Source organism: Boleophthalmus pectinirostris, unplaced genomic scaffold, assembly GCF_026225935.1.
Source record: "Boleophthalmus pectinirostris isolate CB_2022bp ecotype Guang Dong unplaced genomic scaffold, ASM2622593v1 HiC_scaffold_16, whole genome shotgun sequence".
NCBI lineage: Eukaryota > Metazoa > Chordata > Actinopteri > Gobiiformes > Gobiidae > Boleophthalmus > Boleophthalmus pectinirostris.
In genome coordinates, this window is record NW_026571095.1 from 26097593 (window position 1) to 26115169 (window position 17577).

The window sequence follows — 17577 nt, forward strand, 5'->3', positions numbered from 1 at the left end:
AGCCTCCTTACAGTTATTATTATGGTTCTTTCCAAAGCTCAGCCACAAGCCTACATCGCCCAATGTTCCACTCAACAATTCTCCATAAATATACAAAAGCATGATACAAAGCAACACACTACAACTTCACAAACCTGACTGTGTTGTGATAGCGCTTTGAAGGGGGAGTGACTTAGCGCAGAGAGCAAAAGGAGGGGAGACTTGGAGCATGAAAAACAAAACTGAAGCTTGTTGAATACAGCATTTTCCAAACAATAAAAACTAAAATAGTGATCTAAATATGTTATGTGTTAGCAGTTAATATCCCATAGATCCCATATCCTACATTTATTCAATTGCAGGTGTTTTTTGTTTTGTTTTTTTATTACTTAAAGGTGCACTATGTAACTCATTGTCCGTCACCTTCTCGTTTCATGACAAAAACTCAAATGTAGCCAAGTTAAGATGAAATGAATAAAGAAAGTGTTATCGTGATTTGAGTAAATTTCACTTGACAAGTAAAATGATCAACCAGTTTTTGTACTTAAAATATGAAAATACATCTGGCTACACTTAAAATCAGAAAAACAACAACTTTTTGCACTTAAAATAAGAAACACAATGTAATGTTGATTGAATTAAGTAAAACACACTTATTCCATTGGTAGATAATTACACTTGTCAAGTTGAATCTAGTCATTTTAACTTATCTAGATATTGCTTTTTGCAGTGCTCTCTGCATATGTCATTGCTCTACCTGGAATGTTCCACAGTATGACATTGAACAGCTCTACCTTACATTTATTTATTCAATTACAGGTGGTTTTATTGCTCAAAAATAATAGAAAAAGGCATTCTGACTGTGATCGGGGCTGCCTCTCCATAGATCTGACCTGTAACTTTAACTGGTTTGGTCTCCATGAAGATAGAAAGGTTTAACGCCATACTGTGAAACATTCCAGACAAAGCAATAACATCTGATAACAAGCATTTGACAGACCCTCCACCAGAAAAGTTCACAGTGCACCTTTAAAAATACCTTGAAAAACATACACTGGCACTGTAAGCGGGCTCGCCTATCCACAGACCTGACCTGTAACGTGGCTGTAACCTGCTTGTCTCCATGAAGATAGATTTAAGAACACACCGTTGAACACGCTGGCAAAGCAATAACATCACGATGGACTTTTAAGTTTTTGAATAAATTGTTGATGCTTCTCTAACATTTACACAGTATTATAAAACCCACCTGTACACTACTTCACAACGCAGAGTGTGATACGAATGCATTATTAAATGGTTAGCCGTGTCCCTTTGCTCTTCAGATGATAGCGGCGCATGTCCGTGCATATGCTCGTGCTAATCTCGCTAAGAACTGTTGCTTTTCTGAGCGATGAGACAATGTTTTCACAGCTTGGGGCCATTTTGAAGTTGAGCGGCCTGCATGCTCTGAGGAAGTGCAGTCTGATTACGTGATATTGGCAGATATGTGCTTAAAATATCGTTTCAAATTCATATGACAGTTTTTTTTATGTTTTTATAATTATTACAAGTTTAGTGGGATAGTACTTGTGGTAAATATTTGTTATAGTTTCACATCATTCCAGTAGCAGTTTGCAGGAAAAAAATTAAACTGTGTAAAAATATAGGAAGTACAGGGGTAAGTTCTAAAACTAAAAAACTAGAAAACAAGAAAATTCCATCCAAAAATACAGAGACAATTTATGCACAAGGAAGGTATTTTTTCAGTTTAGATGTATTATTAGTCTGATATAGCTCTTTTCCAGTAGCTTGATTCATCAGCCGGTTTCACTTCGTAGAAACAGTCTGACCTTGCAGTGTTAGTATTCGTTTGCTCAATGTAGGTGGGTACTTTTTTTATTTAACCAATCCCTGCTATTTGGTCGTGATGTATATAATGCGCCTCTAACGGGGCTAACTGATATATTAAGCTTTTCCCAAATCTTGTAGGAAGAAGGGCAATAACGTCTTTCCCCTTGATAAAATTCACCAAACATTCTCTTTGTTCCGGCTTTACATTCTCGATCTCAGGAATCATTGCCAACACAGAATGTATGGCTCATCGCTGATTGGCTGGTGCCTGGACTCGCACTTCCGGGGATTTTGAAAACCATCTAGCGTGTATTCCGATTCCTGACCCAGTCGCTGGAGAGAAATTAAACTGAGCGGAGGCACTAGGTGACGCCAGCCTGGCTACTTTTCCAGATGCTCAAAGTTGTTTTACAGTTTGGTGCATTATTCATTCACTGTATACCTGGTGGTGGTAACATACTATTGTAGTCACAGCTGCCCTGGGGCACACTGGCAGAAGTGTGGCTGCCAGTCTGCGCCATCACTGCCACCAACACCATCACTCACACACTCACCACTTTCATACCAGGACAGGGGTCACCGGCGTTTTTCCTCCAGTGAGCTACTTTTACAAAATGAAAATGCCAGAGAGCTACCAAGCAGTCACCAAGAAACTGAGTATATATAAAAGCCTCTCCAAGCCTTAGACAGGGAACATCAACAGATGCCTGGAAAAAATAAAACATTATCCATTTATCAGTGCACAAATTTAGGCATCAAAATTATACATTTAGAATGGTAATTAATCAAATTTTACTTATTCAGCACAATACATAGATTCAGAAATCCCTTGGAGAGTTACTCTGAAGGAGGTGGAGAGCTACTGGTAGTTTCCCAAGCTACAGGTTGGAGAGCCCTGTACTAAAGAATGTCGGTGAAGTGCCTAAGGACACAACAACAGTTATTGCCACTGGCACTCCACTGTGACACCTGGTGGTCTCGGTAGTCTCCCATCCAAGTCCTAACCAGGCCCAGCCTTCGATAGCTTCTTGAGATCTGACAAGATGGGGCTTTGACAGGATCTTTGTTATAATGGTGTTTCCTCATCACAAACAGACCTGGAGTTGTGTTTTGTTTCATTCACACATGTTCTTCTCACTAACAGTTCCACCTGATGTCATGTGGTAATACAGGAAGTGCATCGTTGTGTCTTTATGATTCACTAAATGTAATTGGATGATTTCAGTTTTGGAACTGCCAACCTCTCCTGTACAAAAGGTAAAAAGTAGCTGTTTACTCAAACTGAGAACTTGACATAACTCGAATAGATTATATTGTTATGTCAAGAAGCTTTAAATTAGAAAAAGTTAGTAGGTGTGTAGAAATATTCACAAAGTGCTCATGGGGATAATGGCAGTGACCTCAACAGCTTGCGTCCAAATGGTGTGCAATGGTAAGTCATGGTCTTCTGGTCTGCCCATAGGGAGAAGCGGAGGGGGGCTCAGAGGGGGGTTAGTCTATCTGTGGACTTGGCAAGTGACAGGACCAGCTGGGGCAAGAAAGACGTAAGAGACCAGACCAGACCACGCGCTCCTATAATGCTTTGGTTACACATACGCTACACGCACACCCGACTCAGAGTCCAGCTTGGAAGTTCACTGCCAAAAATCTGGACGGGTGACTAGACTGTTTTGATTGAACACAACTTTGTGAAGATTCAAGATCATGTTTTGGTAATTACATTTTTTTAGTTTTGCTACATGGACAATGGGAGGAAAGCAGTCTCGCCTGTCCGGTAAGGATTTAGATGAAGTTGATGCGAAGCAAAGACGAAAGAACACCATACGGCCAGATGATCAGTCGTTGTCATCGGCAGCTGAGCGAATCCGGCGTCACGCAACTGTCCATTTTGGGTTTAACACCCTTAGCCTAGCCATGCGTGGTCTGGACGAACCCCCTGCGGAACTATGGGAACTCAGAGAACTGCAAAAACTAAACTTATCCATGAATTGCTTGTGTTCCTTGCCCCCTGCACTGGGCTCTCTGGACAATCTGGTCATTCTTAACCTCTGGGGCAACAATCTGTCGAGTTTGCCCCCAGAGATTGGACTTCTGAAGAAGCTCCGAGTGCTTTTTGCCTGTCGGAACAGACTCAGCGAAGTGCCAGAGGAGCTGGGGTCGTGCACGTGCCTGGAAGTGCTCAGTCTCGCCAATAATCAGATCACTTCTCTGCCCAACAGTTTAGCGTCCATGCAAAATCTGACCAAACTCAACCTCAGCCACAATCGAATTTCCATCATCCCGACTTGCGTTTACAACATGAAGCGCCTGATATTCCTGCATCTCGCTTGTAATAGACTGGAGACCATCGCGGATCAGATTCAAGATTTGGTCAATCTAAAGATACTGATTGTAGAAGGGAACAGCCTGCATTCGCTTCCCAAGACGATCTGCCTGCTGGAGTCGCTGGAGTTGTTAAATGTTGATTTTAATGATTTGCAAAGTGTCCCGGTGGAGATGTACTTGCTGAATCGGCTGGGGAGGTTAGCCTGTCACCCTCTGGACAAAGGACTTCATATTGTTCATAATCCTCTGTTGAAGCCAATACAGGAGGTGCTCCAAGGAGGGTTAAGCGCTCTGTATAACTACCTCAAACCCTCGTGAACAGACCGCACTGGGAACTGTGGAGGGCAATGTGTAATGTGGTTAGTGCTGTAAAAGATCATAGAAAATACTGTATATGTGAAGTTGTGTTAGGGTTAAGTTTAGGGATGTAACAATAACCGAAATATCGTGATAACGTATCTTCTAAGTCTCACAATAATATCATGGGCTGTCACAATATATCGAATCACAAGTTCCTTTGCTCAAATGCATGGTTTTACAGTAGAAACAGCTTATAAACATTGGGAACTACATATCCCATGATTCATTTCAGTGCAAACACCACAAAGAAATACGTGTTTTACTTGAAATCTTGGGATTTTGATGGAAATAATTCCCACCAAAGTCTTGTAAATGTATTTTAAAAGCAGAAACTTGTCCTATCTACAATTATATCAGCCTTTCCAAAATATCGCAATAAATATCATACTGTGAGATGCATATCGTGATAATATTGTACCGAGAGATTTGGATATTGTTACATCTCTAGTTAAGGTGACTGATAATGTTGAGCAGTAACTAAACACTAATACAGAAAAGATGCATTTTTAGGATTTTAATTTTGAGTAACTGGTACAATTACTGCTGGTATTCAGAATGCAGTTACTTTCCTAAAAGGAATTCACTGCGGCAAGCTGTGAAAATCTTCAGCATTGTCACAATACTAGTTTGAAACTTGATCTCAAACTTTTGTCAACACAGTGATGATTTAAAAAAAATTAAAAACTCAAAGAAACAGAAGCATTTATATAAAATAGAATGTAATTTTGATGAAAGAAATATTACATACACTGTTCTGAACTATTTAGGAAAGGTAAAAAAAAAAAATTCAGTATCAATACTTGTTGAAATGACTATTATAAAACAGCGTACTATTGCAATTTACGATTAATGAATAATGCAACACTAGTACCGCATAATAATACAGCATTGAGTGTCCAAAAGTGCTTTGAAAGACGAACACATGACATCAATCATGTGTTTAATGCTTTATCATGTTTAGTATTAAACTGATCACAATTTGACCCATTCTCCATCTCCAATACCAAATTTGGCCACGGATTCTGAGCAGGAGTTTCAAGGTGTCAGATAAACTAGATGTACAAATTTTAGGTCGCAAACCCCACATAGGAAGGCCCCATGCAGTCTTGGAATTAAAAGCATTCGTGTCATAAATCAAGGACGCCAACCGCAACTTCACCACTATGCCACCAATGTTGTGAGCCGATGCCGATAACTAGTGTGTGCGACTGAACTATGCAAATGATCGCTGCTGGGTACAAGTATATTCTGTGCTCCTTGCAGTTTTCACTTATTCTAAAGCAGCAGAGTAGTAGGATCACCCCGAGAAAGTATGTCCCCGGTGTCACTAATCATGTGGCAGGGAGCTACATTAGCACTTCCTGGGGGCTCACCTGTCACTCTACACCACTGACGGGTGATGTAACAGGCAGTCAGGGTAGACACGTAGAGCCTGTTAATGTCTGCGCTATGGACCGGGATTCTTGCACATGTTTGCAAGTTCAGCAAAGTTGGGTGTACAAAATGAAATTGGGAAAGACAGAGATAGAGGAGGAAAAAAAAGGCGTATGTCCCGCAGTGTGGCTTTTCTCCGACAGTCAAAAGATCAACGATGAGAAAGTCACTGTACTTTTTTAAGCAAATTTCCCAAGGGCCATCTGATTTTCACATTTTGAAGTATTTTGGGCCTTTATATTCCACTATCTAACACTAAAATATATATAAGTAACACAATTATAGACCATTTAGTAAAAAAACTAAACTAAACTAAACAAAAAACAGAGTTGGATGCATTCAATTAAAATGATTAAAATGATAGTATGCAACTTTCTGAAGGTCACCATGGAAATTGAAAAGTTAAAACCATACTTCGGAACATTCTCCACAGAGATAGATACGTTTTCTGCCATGATGTGGATTATTATAGTCAAAGGAACAACATTTCCATAGAAACAAGCAGGGCAAATAAGTCAGGTTTGTGGAGATGCAAGCACGTATAGTAGAAAATTTCAGTTTTTTAGTGCAATAAAAAAAAAATCCATCAGTTCAAGTTCAATTCATCTTTATTTTAGACTCATGGTTCATTTTTAAAACAGACAAGGACAGTGAAATCAACAAACATTTATGTTTTTAAAAGACAACCATACCGGTGTCTCCACATTTTGGACTGATATTTTATGGCACTGAATCTCATTTTCATTGTTCAATTTGTTCAGCCTGCAAATAAAACTATTAAAAATGTAAATTAAAATTCTTAGTACAGCTTGCAAAGTGTTCAATCATGCAGTAATAATATGAAATAAAATAAAAAGCATGCTATTTTGGGGGCAAAACATTACAAATTGTGGCTTTAATCAACGGTCAGAATTCGTTCTCAGCTTAATTGCTGGAACCAGGGTGTTCTAAAATATATTTTTTTTATGTTTTGTTCTAGTATCCGTTCTTACCTGCACATGTTAGCCAAGAGACAATGTTAGTAATAGTCTGAAGAGAATGTGAGATTGTGTGATCCAGGTTGTGTTTGTATCCAAAACATCTGGGACTGACTCCAACCTCTGTGTCTGTGAAGTATTACTGGAACCAAAAGATTCATAGATATAGTTAGATAAAAGGTACTTGAAAACCCTATATGTAACTACAACTCTGCAGAAAGTACACAAAAACTTTCAGTATTATGTATTACTTTCAGTATTTTGTATAGCGTATATTTAGTTAATGTATACTTTAAATAAATATTAATAATGTAGCTGGATAATACACTGTTACATGATACATAACTCTACTTTTTTTAGTAGGACATGGTCAGTAAAAAATGTAAAGCTAGAGGTGGTAAGGTAGACAAAGATTCTACTCAAGTAAAAATTGTGTTACTTCAAAATAGTAGCACTGAAGAAGAAGTACAAACTAGTGGTCCAAGAAATTACTCATGTATTTGGTAAAGGTACTACTCAAGTAAGAGTAACTTAAAGAGTAAATGTCAGGACATAACATCTGATCTGACTGACAAAACTTTAAATAATGCCCCAATTTTTTGTATTTTCAAAGGACGGACAAAAAAAGTGAGAAAAACTATATTGAAGGAGCGAGAAACATGTTCAAAAATGTTCAAATCATTTCATATTGTCCACATAAAGCTTTCATTTTGTCACTTGTAGACTTACTCACAGCGGGAAGTTATTAGTTATTTAAAAAGGAATAATACAATTTCTTAAAAACAAAGTTACTCAAGTAAATGTAACTGAGTAGTACCCACCTCTGTGTATAGCAAATGAATTATTGTATGGAATTACTTGTTCAAATAAGCTATAAAACATAACTTTGGTGTTTGTTGTCTCTGTATTGTAAGAAGTAAAGCTTTGATGTTCCGTGTACAGTATGTCATAAGTTGTGATATAAATAAAACAAAACAGAAATAGTGCGAAGGCGTTTTTAGCCCGGCGAAGATCCAAAACAAGTTTGTGAAGCAGAGAAACAATTCACAAGTTTTTTTTTGGAAGATCCAGATAATCTCCTGTGACCGGGCACAGTGAGAGGGCCAGACGGGGGGCAGAGAGGGGGCAGAGAAGGGACAGTGAGGGGACAGTGAGGGGACAGTGAGGGGGCCGTATGGGGGTCCCCTGTCTGTCTGCTGTACTTTGGGTCAGAGGTATCAGGTGAACAGTGGAAAAAACACAGCTGGGGCAAGAAAAAACAAGCTCAAGATCAAGCACAAAGGGATATGACATTGTTTTAAAGGTATAAAGTGTACATTTTCTGCATTTCTCTTTAGATGTTAATATCAGGAATGTTCCACAGTGCAGAATTAAACCTTGCTCTTCTACAACTTCCCAATTGCAGGAGTGTTTCCAGCTGTAAAAGTTTCAGTGAGTGCAGAGCCAATACAGTTCTTGGCTCACACTAGATTGACATGTGTAGCACTCTGAATAAAGTTTATTCATTCATCAGTCTGGAACGGCTCTCACTGAAAGAGTCACAACAGCATAATAAAAAATCTAAGTGCTTCTCTCTTTCACAAATTAAATACCATATTTTCTGCACTATAGGGTGCACTTAAAAGCCTTTAATTTCATCAAAAAACAACTGCGCGCCTTATTTATGAATTTATTCAGATGTCTTAGTACGACCTTAGTAAACTACAAAGCCGCACCACTTGCAGCATTATGGCTCCCGTAGTCAGGAGCATCACGGAGTAATAATACTGTGATTCCTTTTAATATCAAAATGCACCTGTCAAGAGACACACTTACAGCTCTGACTTTAAACTCAAAACTCGAGACAGGGAGACAGCACCGAGCGACTTACACCACAATCTGCCAATGGATCGTGGACGTCTGGGCTAAGGATCAGTATCAACTGTGGTCCGAGCATTTACGAAGACCAGAATCATCACTGAACTGCCAGGTAACAGTAACCACACTGACTCAGATAATGACAGAGGGATGTGGGCGTACTGGACGCCATAATCACCCAACTGTTTGAACAATTATGAGTTATTGTGAAAACGCTAACAATTTAGCGTCTCAGACAGTATTTTTTTACGCGTTACAATTGAACAAAGTTGAGAGTTATTGTGAACGCATTAAATAAAGTTTGACTGACTTATCTAACTGTTGTGTTTCGTTTAATGTGACTTATCGTTCGGTGCGGTTTATATGTGAAAAAAGTTTAAAAATAGACCATTCAATGACAGTGTGCCTTATAATCCAGTGCGCCCTATAGTGAGGAAAATACGGTATTGTTGTTGTATTATACGGTACCGTATTTTTGCTAAATGTAAGTTTGTAGGTTCACAAATCCAGAGGTGGGGACATGCAAGTCGTGACTTGGACACGAGTCAAACTTGAGTCACTATTTTCAAGACTTGAGACTTGATTTGATAAAATGGACTAAGACTTGGGACTTGAGTTGGACTTGATGGTCAGTGACTTCGGACTTGACTGGAACTTGAGGCCTGTGATTTAAGACTTGAGATGCACTTTTAAATCTGAATTCTGACCGTAATGATTGAATTTAAGATCTTGTGAAGACATTTGAAAAGGAAAAAATAGCATTTTTTCTATATTTATATAAATATACTATGACTTTTTAAGTATAATTAATTTTAAAAGTCATATGAATTGGAAAAAATCTATGATATATTTGGTTCTTTGACTTAAAATGACATGAATCTCAAAGCAGAGGACTTGGACTTGACTTGGATTTATGGGCCAGTGACTCGAGACTCGACTTGAACTTGCCTGTATTTGACTTGTGACTTGACTCGGACTTGAGGTCAAAGACTTGAGACTTACTTGAGACTTGCAAAACCACGACTTGGTCCCACCTCTGCACAAATCCCACAAGATCTTGCAAGGTTAATACAAATCTACACCTATTAAAATGCAAATACAGGTAACAATATTTACTTAAAAGTTCTAGTCAAAGTTTTGCTTAATAGTACAAGTTTTCATTTCAGCTGCTCTTCTTCACTTGACCTCAGCTCGTTCTGTGCAGATTTACTCATTTGTATTCAAACATGAGAAGTGACGTGCGCGTGGAGAGCTCAGACTCGTCCATGTGCCGTTTGTGTCAGCGAATATTCACATGTCTGAAAAGGTCAAATATCAGAAGGTCAGTGGAATGCACAAGTCCCACTGCCCCCGAGAGCCGACAGCAGAAATGTTTCACGCAAAAAGCTAAAGTTACAAGTTCAAGTTTCATTATACTACACGATGTATCAAGTTCATTGTCTTTGCAAAACAACAAAACATACCTTTTCACGTGGCGTCACAAACCTCAGATCTAGAGGACAGGTCCGATTTCTCAAGTAGAATTGGCACATTTGTTGACCTGGTTTATGGTTAATATCTCTGTAATTACTGAGACTATCCACATGGAACAAAAACTGCCACAAAATTCAATGACTTCTCTGTCAGCGTAAATAAAAATTGTCTCAGAAAGTGGTGCCATTATTCAAATCCAAGGTTGTGATCACTGTCAATAGGTATTTCTTTCAAAAACAGTTAATCTCCTATGATATAATCTAATCTAGCAACAACATCATCTGCCCTCCGATCCAATCCTCCGAGAGTTCGTGGTTTAAACATACCCAAGAACCAGCGGTTGTTCTTGAGTCCTTGGGCAAGACACTTGTTGTAGTAGGAAGGGCTTCTGGCATTAAAAAATCTTGATTCACTTTAATCAATAATCAAAGGATAAAGAAAAATAAAGAGGAAAATTGCAGTTTTTATTTACTGCAATCACAAAAAAAAACAAAAAAACATGCAATATTGTTGTCAGACACAGAACAGATGGAAAAAGTGACCCCTGTTGGTGCATATTAATATTACATTAGTCATTCATAGACCCCCCCACTGCTTTTCACTCTCTCTCTGTCTTCTCTCCCTCCCGCTCTCTGCCTCTTCTTCTTTCTGCTCCCAAGTGTATCTTTCCCTTCCTTTCCCTCATTCCCCTTTTCTTTTTACCTCCCTTTCTCTTCCTCCCTCTTTCCTCTTTTTCTGCTGCTCCAGGCTGTGCATTTAATTGGATTTTGATCGCAATTTCAATTTGTGTGTCAAACGATCTCCAAATAATCGAGTTGAAATGCTTAACAAAGTTTATTTTGAGTTATTTTTTATATAAATAATTATATTTACTTGAAATATACTGTAGAGATTGTTGAACAGCTGGATATATAGTTTATTTTGGATACATTTATGTTTTTCTGTGCCTTATTTCATGTTCAAAGTGTATTTTATTCATTTTATGTTTTATACATCACAAAACTGCTCACAAAAGGTTCATATTTGTCACCTATATTTATTTATTTTCAGTTTGTAAGTTTTGCCTAATTTATCAATCAGTGTTTTTTTTTTTTTTTTTTTTTGAGAGAGACAAATACTGAATAAATGCATCATGTAACTCAAAAATAATCATTTGAATAATCGTGATTTCAATATTGACCAAAATAATCGTGATAATGATTTTTTTTTTTTCATAATGAAGCAGCCCTACTCCCTTTACCTCACTCCCTGTCTTTTTTCTCCCTCTAACACTCCTTCTCTCTCCCTGTTGCTCCCTTTTCCTCTCTCCCTCCCTACAATATCTGCACCAATATTGAAAAATTTGCAGGATCAGGTCTGGTTCCATGACGTCAATTAAGCCAATATCCTGTTTTGACCTTTAACTGAATGTAATAAAGACTATTTACAGACTGATTTTGGTCTACAGCATTACATAATGTTTGAATGTTTAATCCATACAAAGCTATTCAGAAGTTTGAAGGACACATGCCATTTTCCGTCTACACTGGTGTCATCAGATACTTAAAGTCAAAGTATCGATATCAGAGTTGGAAATGAAAAAGCTGAAACGGTGGTAGAGATAGACCAGTAGATCAGGACGATATTTGGACTTTTTAGTGTATCGATTATCTGCCTTAAAGCTACAGCACAGGCAAATATTTTGTTTTGGCCAACATGCTGCCTAAAAAATATGCAAAAACTTTATTTGCACACTTATCTGGAAAGATAACTGCACAAAATGTGACTACACAATTCTCTTACAGGTCTATGGCTATGTTTATATAATGACGGACTGAACAAAAGTGGGATAGCGTCTTCAGTTTTTATTCTGCGTTTAGACAAGCGTTTTCGGGAGGAAATCTGCGAGCATATGGTGACGCAAACTTGTGTGGAATTCAATTGGGTATGTATGCCAGGCTTGTTAACGCGTTCGCAACATGAGCATATCTGACCAGAGTGTTGAGTCTTGGGCATCTTTCTATCGCAAGAAATCAAAAGGGAGACAAGTAGGTTACAGCCCTACGCTACATTAGAGTTCAGATCTGTGGAGAGTCGCCCCTATTCACAGAAGGTATTGCATTTTTGAGCAGTAGAAACACTTGTAATGAATAAATGCTGGATGGAAATGCTTAAAGGGCCCATCTCATGCAAAATAACTCTTTTCACATTGTATCTTCTGCACATATACAAGCACAATTTGGGTTTTGGAACATCCATTACACAATAGTTATGAAATCTTACTGGACCAGGAACTATGAAAAGCTGGCTATTGCTCATCCCCCCGCCCGTCCTGAGAAAGCACAGGCTCCGCCCTCCAAACGTGACGTGAGCCGCCCTTCCTCCGCCCATCTCAGGGAGGGAGGGGGAGACAGGCGTGCACCCTGATAGTGATAGGAATAAAATTTTATTCATCGTGCTGATAAAGCGCGTTCAGCCGCATGTGTTGGACCCGGAATTGGACGAGGACTTTGAGGTGCACGAAGCACAAGCACCACGTCAACATCAGCTGAACATTACTGATTGGTAAAGTATTAATAAACACTAGTAGATAAACTTATTATTATATATGAAGAGCGGGAGGGAGGCGAGTGCAAAGTGCTTTCTGCTACGTCAAACGCGTCATCGTTGTAGCAGCTTTAGTTTCTTGTCACGTGGGAGGGTGGCAAAAATACGTTGCAATTTGTTTTTTAAAAAAAAATGCAGAATCAATCTAAAAATCACTTCGACTACATATACAAGGCCCACACATCACTCTTAGATGGTAGAAAGTTCTGAAAAGTTGATTTTTCATGAGATGGCCCTTTAATATTTGATAATTTAAATTTTATTTTTTTTCATTCACAGGTATATTCTGACTTTATTTCACACACAGTCATATTTAACATACACTGAACAAAAAAGTGTAGGCTGAAGCTTGAGCTTATTACACAGAGTGCACCTTTAAAACTTTTGTCCAGTTGACAGAATTACATTTTCTGTTGCTATGGATCCTACCTGGAAGACTGAGGTTGGTTAATTAGATTTTTTTGTCAATATGTTGCTCTAATTCCCCATTATATTCACGCCATCACAAAATATGCATCTGAATACCGACTCTCCCTTCCCCCATGCTATTTCTCCGTCACAACCGACCCAGCTGTATTATTCTTCTTCTACGGTGCCTGTATTGCACAAACTCCAACATGAAAACCCAAAGCCGATTGAAGCACTTTAAGTATTGTTTCCAATCTCAGCGGCAGCCATTTATAACCCAGCGCACACAAACAATATCAGAAGTCGTGTATGGTTAGCAGCCAATGACTTCCTGTTGTGAAGGACAGCTAATCAATCCGGCATTGAGTTTTTGACAGCGGAGGCGGAGGAGAAATCACAATGGGACCGGGATCCAATCAGAGCTAAAGCAGGAGATGGAGGTTCTGTAGGGGCGGGGTAAGAAAAGGGGCTGGGTTCAAGGTCCTATATTACACAAAATTGACTCTTGTGAGCTTTTAGTCATGTAAAAATGTTGTTACCTCATCAAAAACATGCCTGGAGGTGTGTTAATTTTCATTCACACATGTCTGAGTAATCTTTTATTATTAGTCTGTCTATATTTCCAAAGCTTAAAATGCTTTTTTCCACCTTTTGATGTCATGTAGTGGTAGTTTTCAAGTTAACAACTATATTTTATCTTTTGTTTAGTAGAGATTTGGCAATTCCAGGTCTGAAATCATCCAAATGATTCTAGTGAAGGTGTGTGGAGTTTAAAAACACAGACGACCACTTTCTGTACATGACACAACATTCGATTTGGCTTCTTATTTCAAGTGTAAAATGTTTTTCTTATCTAAGTGTTGTACAAAAAGTCCTGTTCCACTGGCAGATCATTTTACTTGTCAAGTGAAATTTACTCAAATCATGATGAAACTTGCTTAATTCAAGTCATCTTAACCTGACTAGATTTTAGTTTAGCATTTAGGAATTAAAATAGAAGTCTTGACCAGTTTTCCTTTGTTGGTTATGTAACTTTTTAAAGGCCCCATATTACCCTATTTTCTGATCTCTGTTATAATATTGTTATCTCATCACAAACATACCTGTTTTGTTTCATTCACACATGTTTCAGTAATGTTTAATAATTAGTCTGTCTATATTTCCAAAGCTCAAAATGCTCTGTTCCACCTTGTGATGTCATGTAGTGGTGGTTTTCAAGTTAACACCTATCTTTTATCTTTAGTTCAGTAGAGATTTGGTAATTTCAGATCTGAAATTGTTAAAATGATTCTAGTGAAGATGTTTAAAGAGAGTTTAAAAACATTCGATTTTGTTTCTTATTTTAAGTGTAAAAATTTGCAGTTTTTCTTATCGAGCGAGATGTATTTTCACATTTTAAGTACAAAAAATCTTGTTCCATTGGCAGATAATTTTACCTGTCAAGTGAAATTTACTCAAATCATGATGAAACTTTTGTAATTCAAGTCATCTTAACCTGGCTAGATTTTAGTTTTTGCATTTAGGATTGAGGATAGGACGAGTTTTCTTTTTTGGTTGGAAATACTTGTGTAACTTTTTAAAGACCCCATATTACTCTATGTTCTGATCTCTGTTATAATGTTGTTCCCTCATCACAAACAAACCTGGAGTTGTGTTTTGCTTCATTCACACATGTTTGAGCAATCCTTTATTATTAATCTGTCTATATTTCCAAAGCTCAAAATGTTCTGTTTCACATTGTGATGTCATGTAGTGGTAGTTTTCAAGTTAACCACTACCTTTTATCTTTAGTTCAGTTGAGCTTTGGCAATTGCAGGTCTGAAATTATCCAAATGATTCTAGTGAAGGTGTGTGGAGTTAAAAACACAGTGGAACATTTGAGACTTTGATTAGATTCAATTTGACAAGTAAAATGATCTCCCAGTGGAATAAGTGTGTATGTTTTGTTTTTGTTTTTTTAATTCAAGTCACATTTGATTTTGTTTCTTATTTTAAGTGTAAAGAGTTGTTGTTTTTCTTAGTGGAGCAAGATGTATTTTCATATTTTAAGTACAAAAATTCTCATTCCACTGGCAGATAATTTTACCTGTCAAGTGAAATTTACTCAAATCACGATGAAACTTTTGTAATTCAAGTCATCTTAACCTGACTAGATTTTAGCTTTTGCAGTTAGGATTAAGGATAGGAGACTTGACCAGTTTTTGTTTTTTGTTGGAAATTGGATATGCAGAGTGGGTAATACTCTGTTACATTTACTTGAGTAACTTTTTAAACAACAACAAACTTTATTTATAGAGCGCTTTTCATACAAAAATGCAACACAAAGCGCGTTACAGTGATTAAAAACAATTACACATTTCCTTCCAACCCCTCTGCAACATCAGCACATACAACAAAAACGAAAGAGTACAGACAATAACGACAAGACTAGCAGCTGGGGAGGAGAGGGGAAGTGGAGTCGATGCCAAAATATAAACATGCAGCCTCTAGATCCTGTAGCCAGGGGGCGCAGTCTTTGCTTAACCGTATTAAAAATATTATTGATAGAGAAATTATTTTTATATGAGATCACTGCTGCCTTAAATTATGTTCACCCTACTGGTAGTGTCATATTGTTTAGACCTGGTTTAGTCCTAGTTTTAGTCTTGGTTTAGTCCTAGTTTATAGTCCTGGTTTAGTCCTGGTTTTAGTCCTGGTTTTAGTCCTGGTTTAGTCCTGGTTTTAGTCCTGGGTTTAGTCCTGGTTTAGTCCTGGTTTTAGTCCTGGTTTTAGTCCTGGTTTAGTCCTAGTTTATACCTGGTGTAGTCTTGGTTTTAGTCCTGGGTTTAGTCCTGGTTTAGTCCTGGTTTTAGTCCTGGTTTTAGTCCTGGTTTAGTCCTAGTTTATACCTGGTATAGTCTTGGTTTTAGTCCTGGTTTAGTCCTGGTTTAGTCCTGGTTTAGTCCTGGTTTTAGTCCTGGTTTAGTCTTGGTTTTAGTCCTGGTTTATACCTGGTTTAGTCTTTGTTTTAGTCCTGTTTTAGTCCTGGTTTAGTCCTGGTTTAGTCCTTGTTTAGTCCTGATTTTAGTCCTGGTTTAGTCTTGGTTTTAGTTCTGTTTTAGTCCTGGTTTATACCTGGTTTAGTCTTGGTTTTAGTCCTGGTTTAGTTCTTGTTTAGTCCTGGTTTTAGTCCTGGTTTAGTCTTGGTTTTAGTCCTGGTTTAGTCCTGGTTTTAATCCTGGTTTAGTCTTGGTTTTAATCCTGGTTTAGTCTTGGTTTTAGTCCTGGTTTAGTCTTTTTTAGTCCTGGCTTTGCCCAAAATGTGAAAACAGGAAAATACCGCCGTGTAATCCATTTATTATTTCAACAAAGTAACTGTAATCTAATTACCACTCATTCAAACAGTAACTGTAACAGAATACAGTTACTCATAAACTGTACTCTGATTACATAACACTGATACATGTAATCTGTTACTCCCCAACACCGAATATGTTTCTAAACTCCATACACCTTCACTAGAATCAGTTGGATAATTTCAGCCCTGGAATTGCCAAACTCTACTCAACAAAAGATAAAATGTAAAAGGTTTTAGAGATTTCATCAGACTAACAACAAAGGATTACTTGAAAAAACACAACTCCAGGTCTGTTTTTGGAGAAATAACAGCATTACAACATGACTAAAAGCTCACAAGAGTCAATTCTGGGTAATATAGCACCTTTAAATATAATAGACCAGTTGTTTCTATATGTTTTTAGTGAAATGCGTCGTCTCAGCCGCCATAGTCCCTTTAAGTAGAGTGATTTATCTGCTGTCACTATAACACTCAGCCCATCACATCATCAGGTGACTGGCACTTATTGACAAATCATTATTCCGCACAGGCCCTGAAGGCAGCACGGCCAAAGTGAAGTGGTATTAAGGCACGCTCCACTGTTGAGAGAAGACGCCTCTATTAGATACTCAGGGATAATTTGTCTCTTTTAAAACATGTCACCAACAAAGAGAAAGGCAATGACACGAGGGGAATGCTGCGTATGTGGGAGGTAAACACAGACACTAGACGCTAAAGAAATACTTGTTCGACTAAAGACATACTGTCGATTGGTTAGTTCAGGGGTGTCAAACTCATTTTGGTCCGGGGGCCGAATCCAACCTACTTTGATCCCAAAGGGGCCGGATCAGAAAACTCATGGTATATATACCCTAAAAACAGCAATAAGTTCAAATATTTGTGCAGAGAAACACAAATCTATTACAGAAATATTTTTTAACTGATGAACTGTTTCTTTTACAAAATATTATAATATTATGAACAACCTGAAACTTTAAGAAAAATGCAATTTCAACACAATGTTTTAAC

The 17577-nt window shown here is 37.9% G+C and overlaps 1 protein-coding gene across 1 annotated transcript; it reads left to right on the plus strand.

The window, feature by feature from the left end:
• The first annotated feature begins 3558 nt into the window (after positions 1–3558).
• Positions 3559–4455, plus strand: LOC110153461 (leucine-rich repeat-containing protein 30-like). The gene has a single exon (XM_020917360.2). The coding sequence runs from the start codon at positions 3559–3561 to the stop codon at positions 4453–4455; it is 897 nt and encodes a 298-aa protein (XP_020773019.2).
• Positions 4456–17577: the final 13122 nt, after the last annotated feature.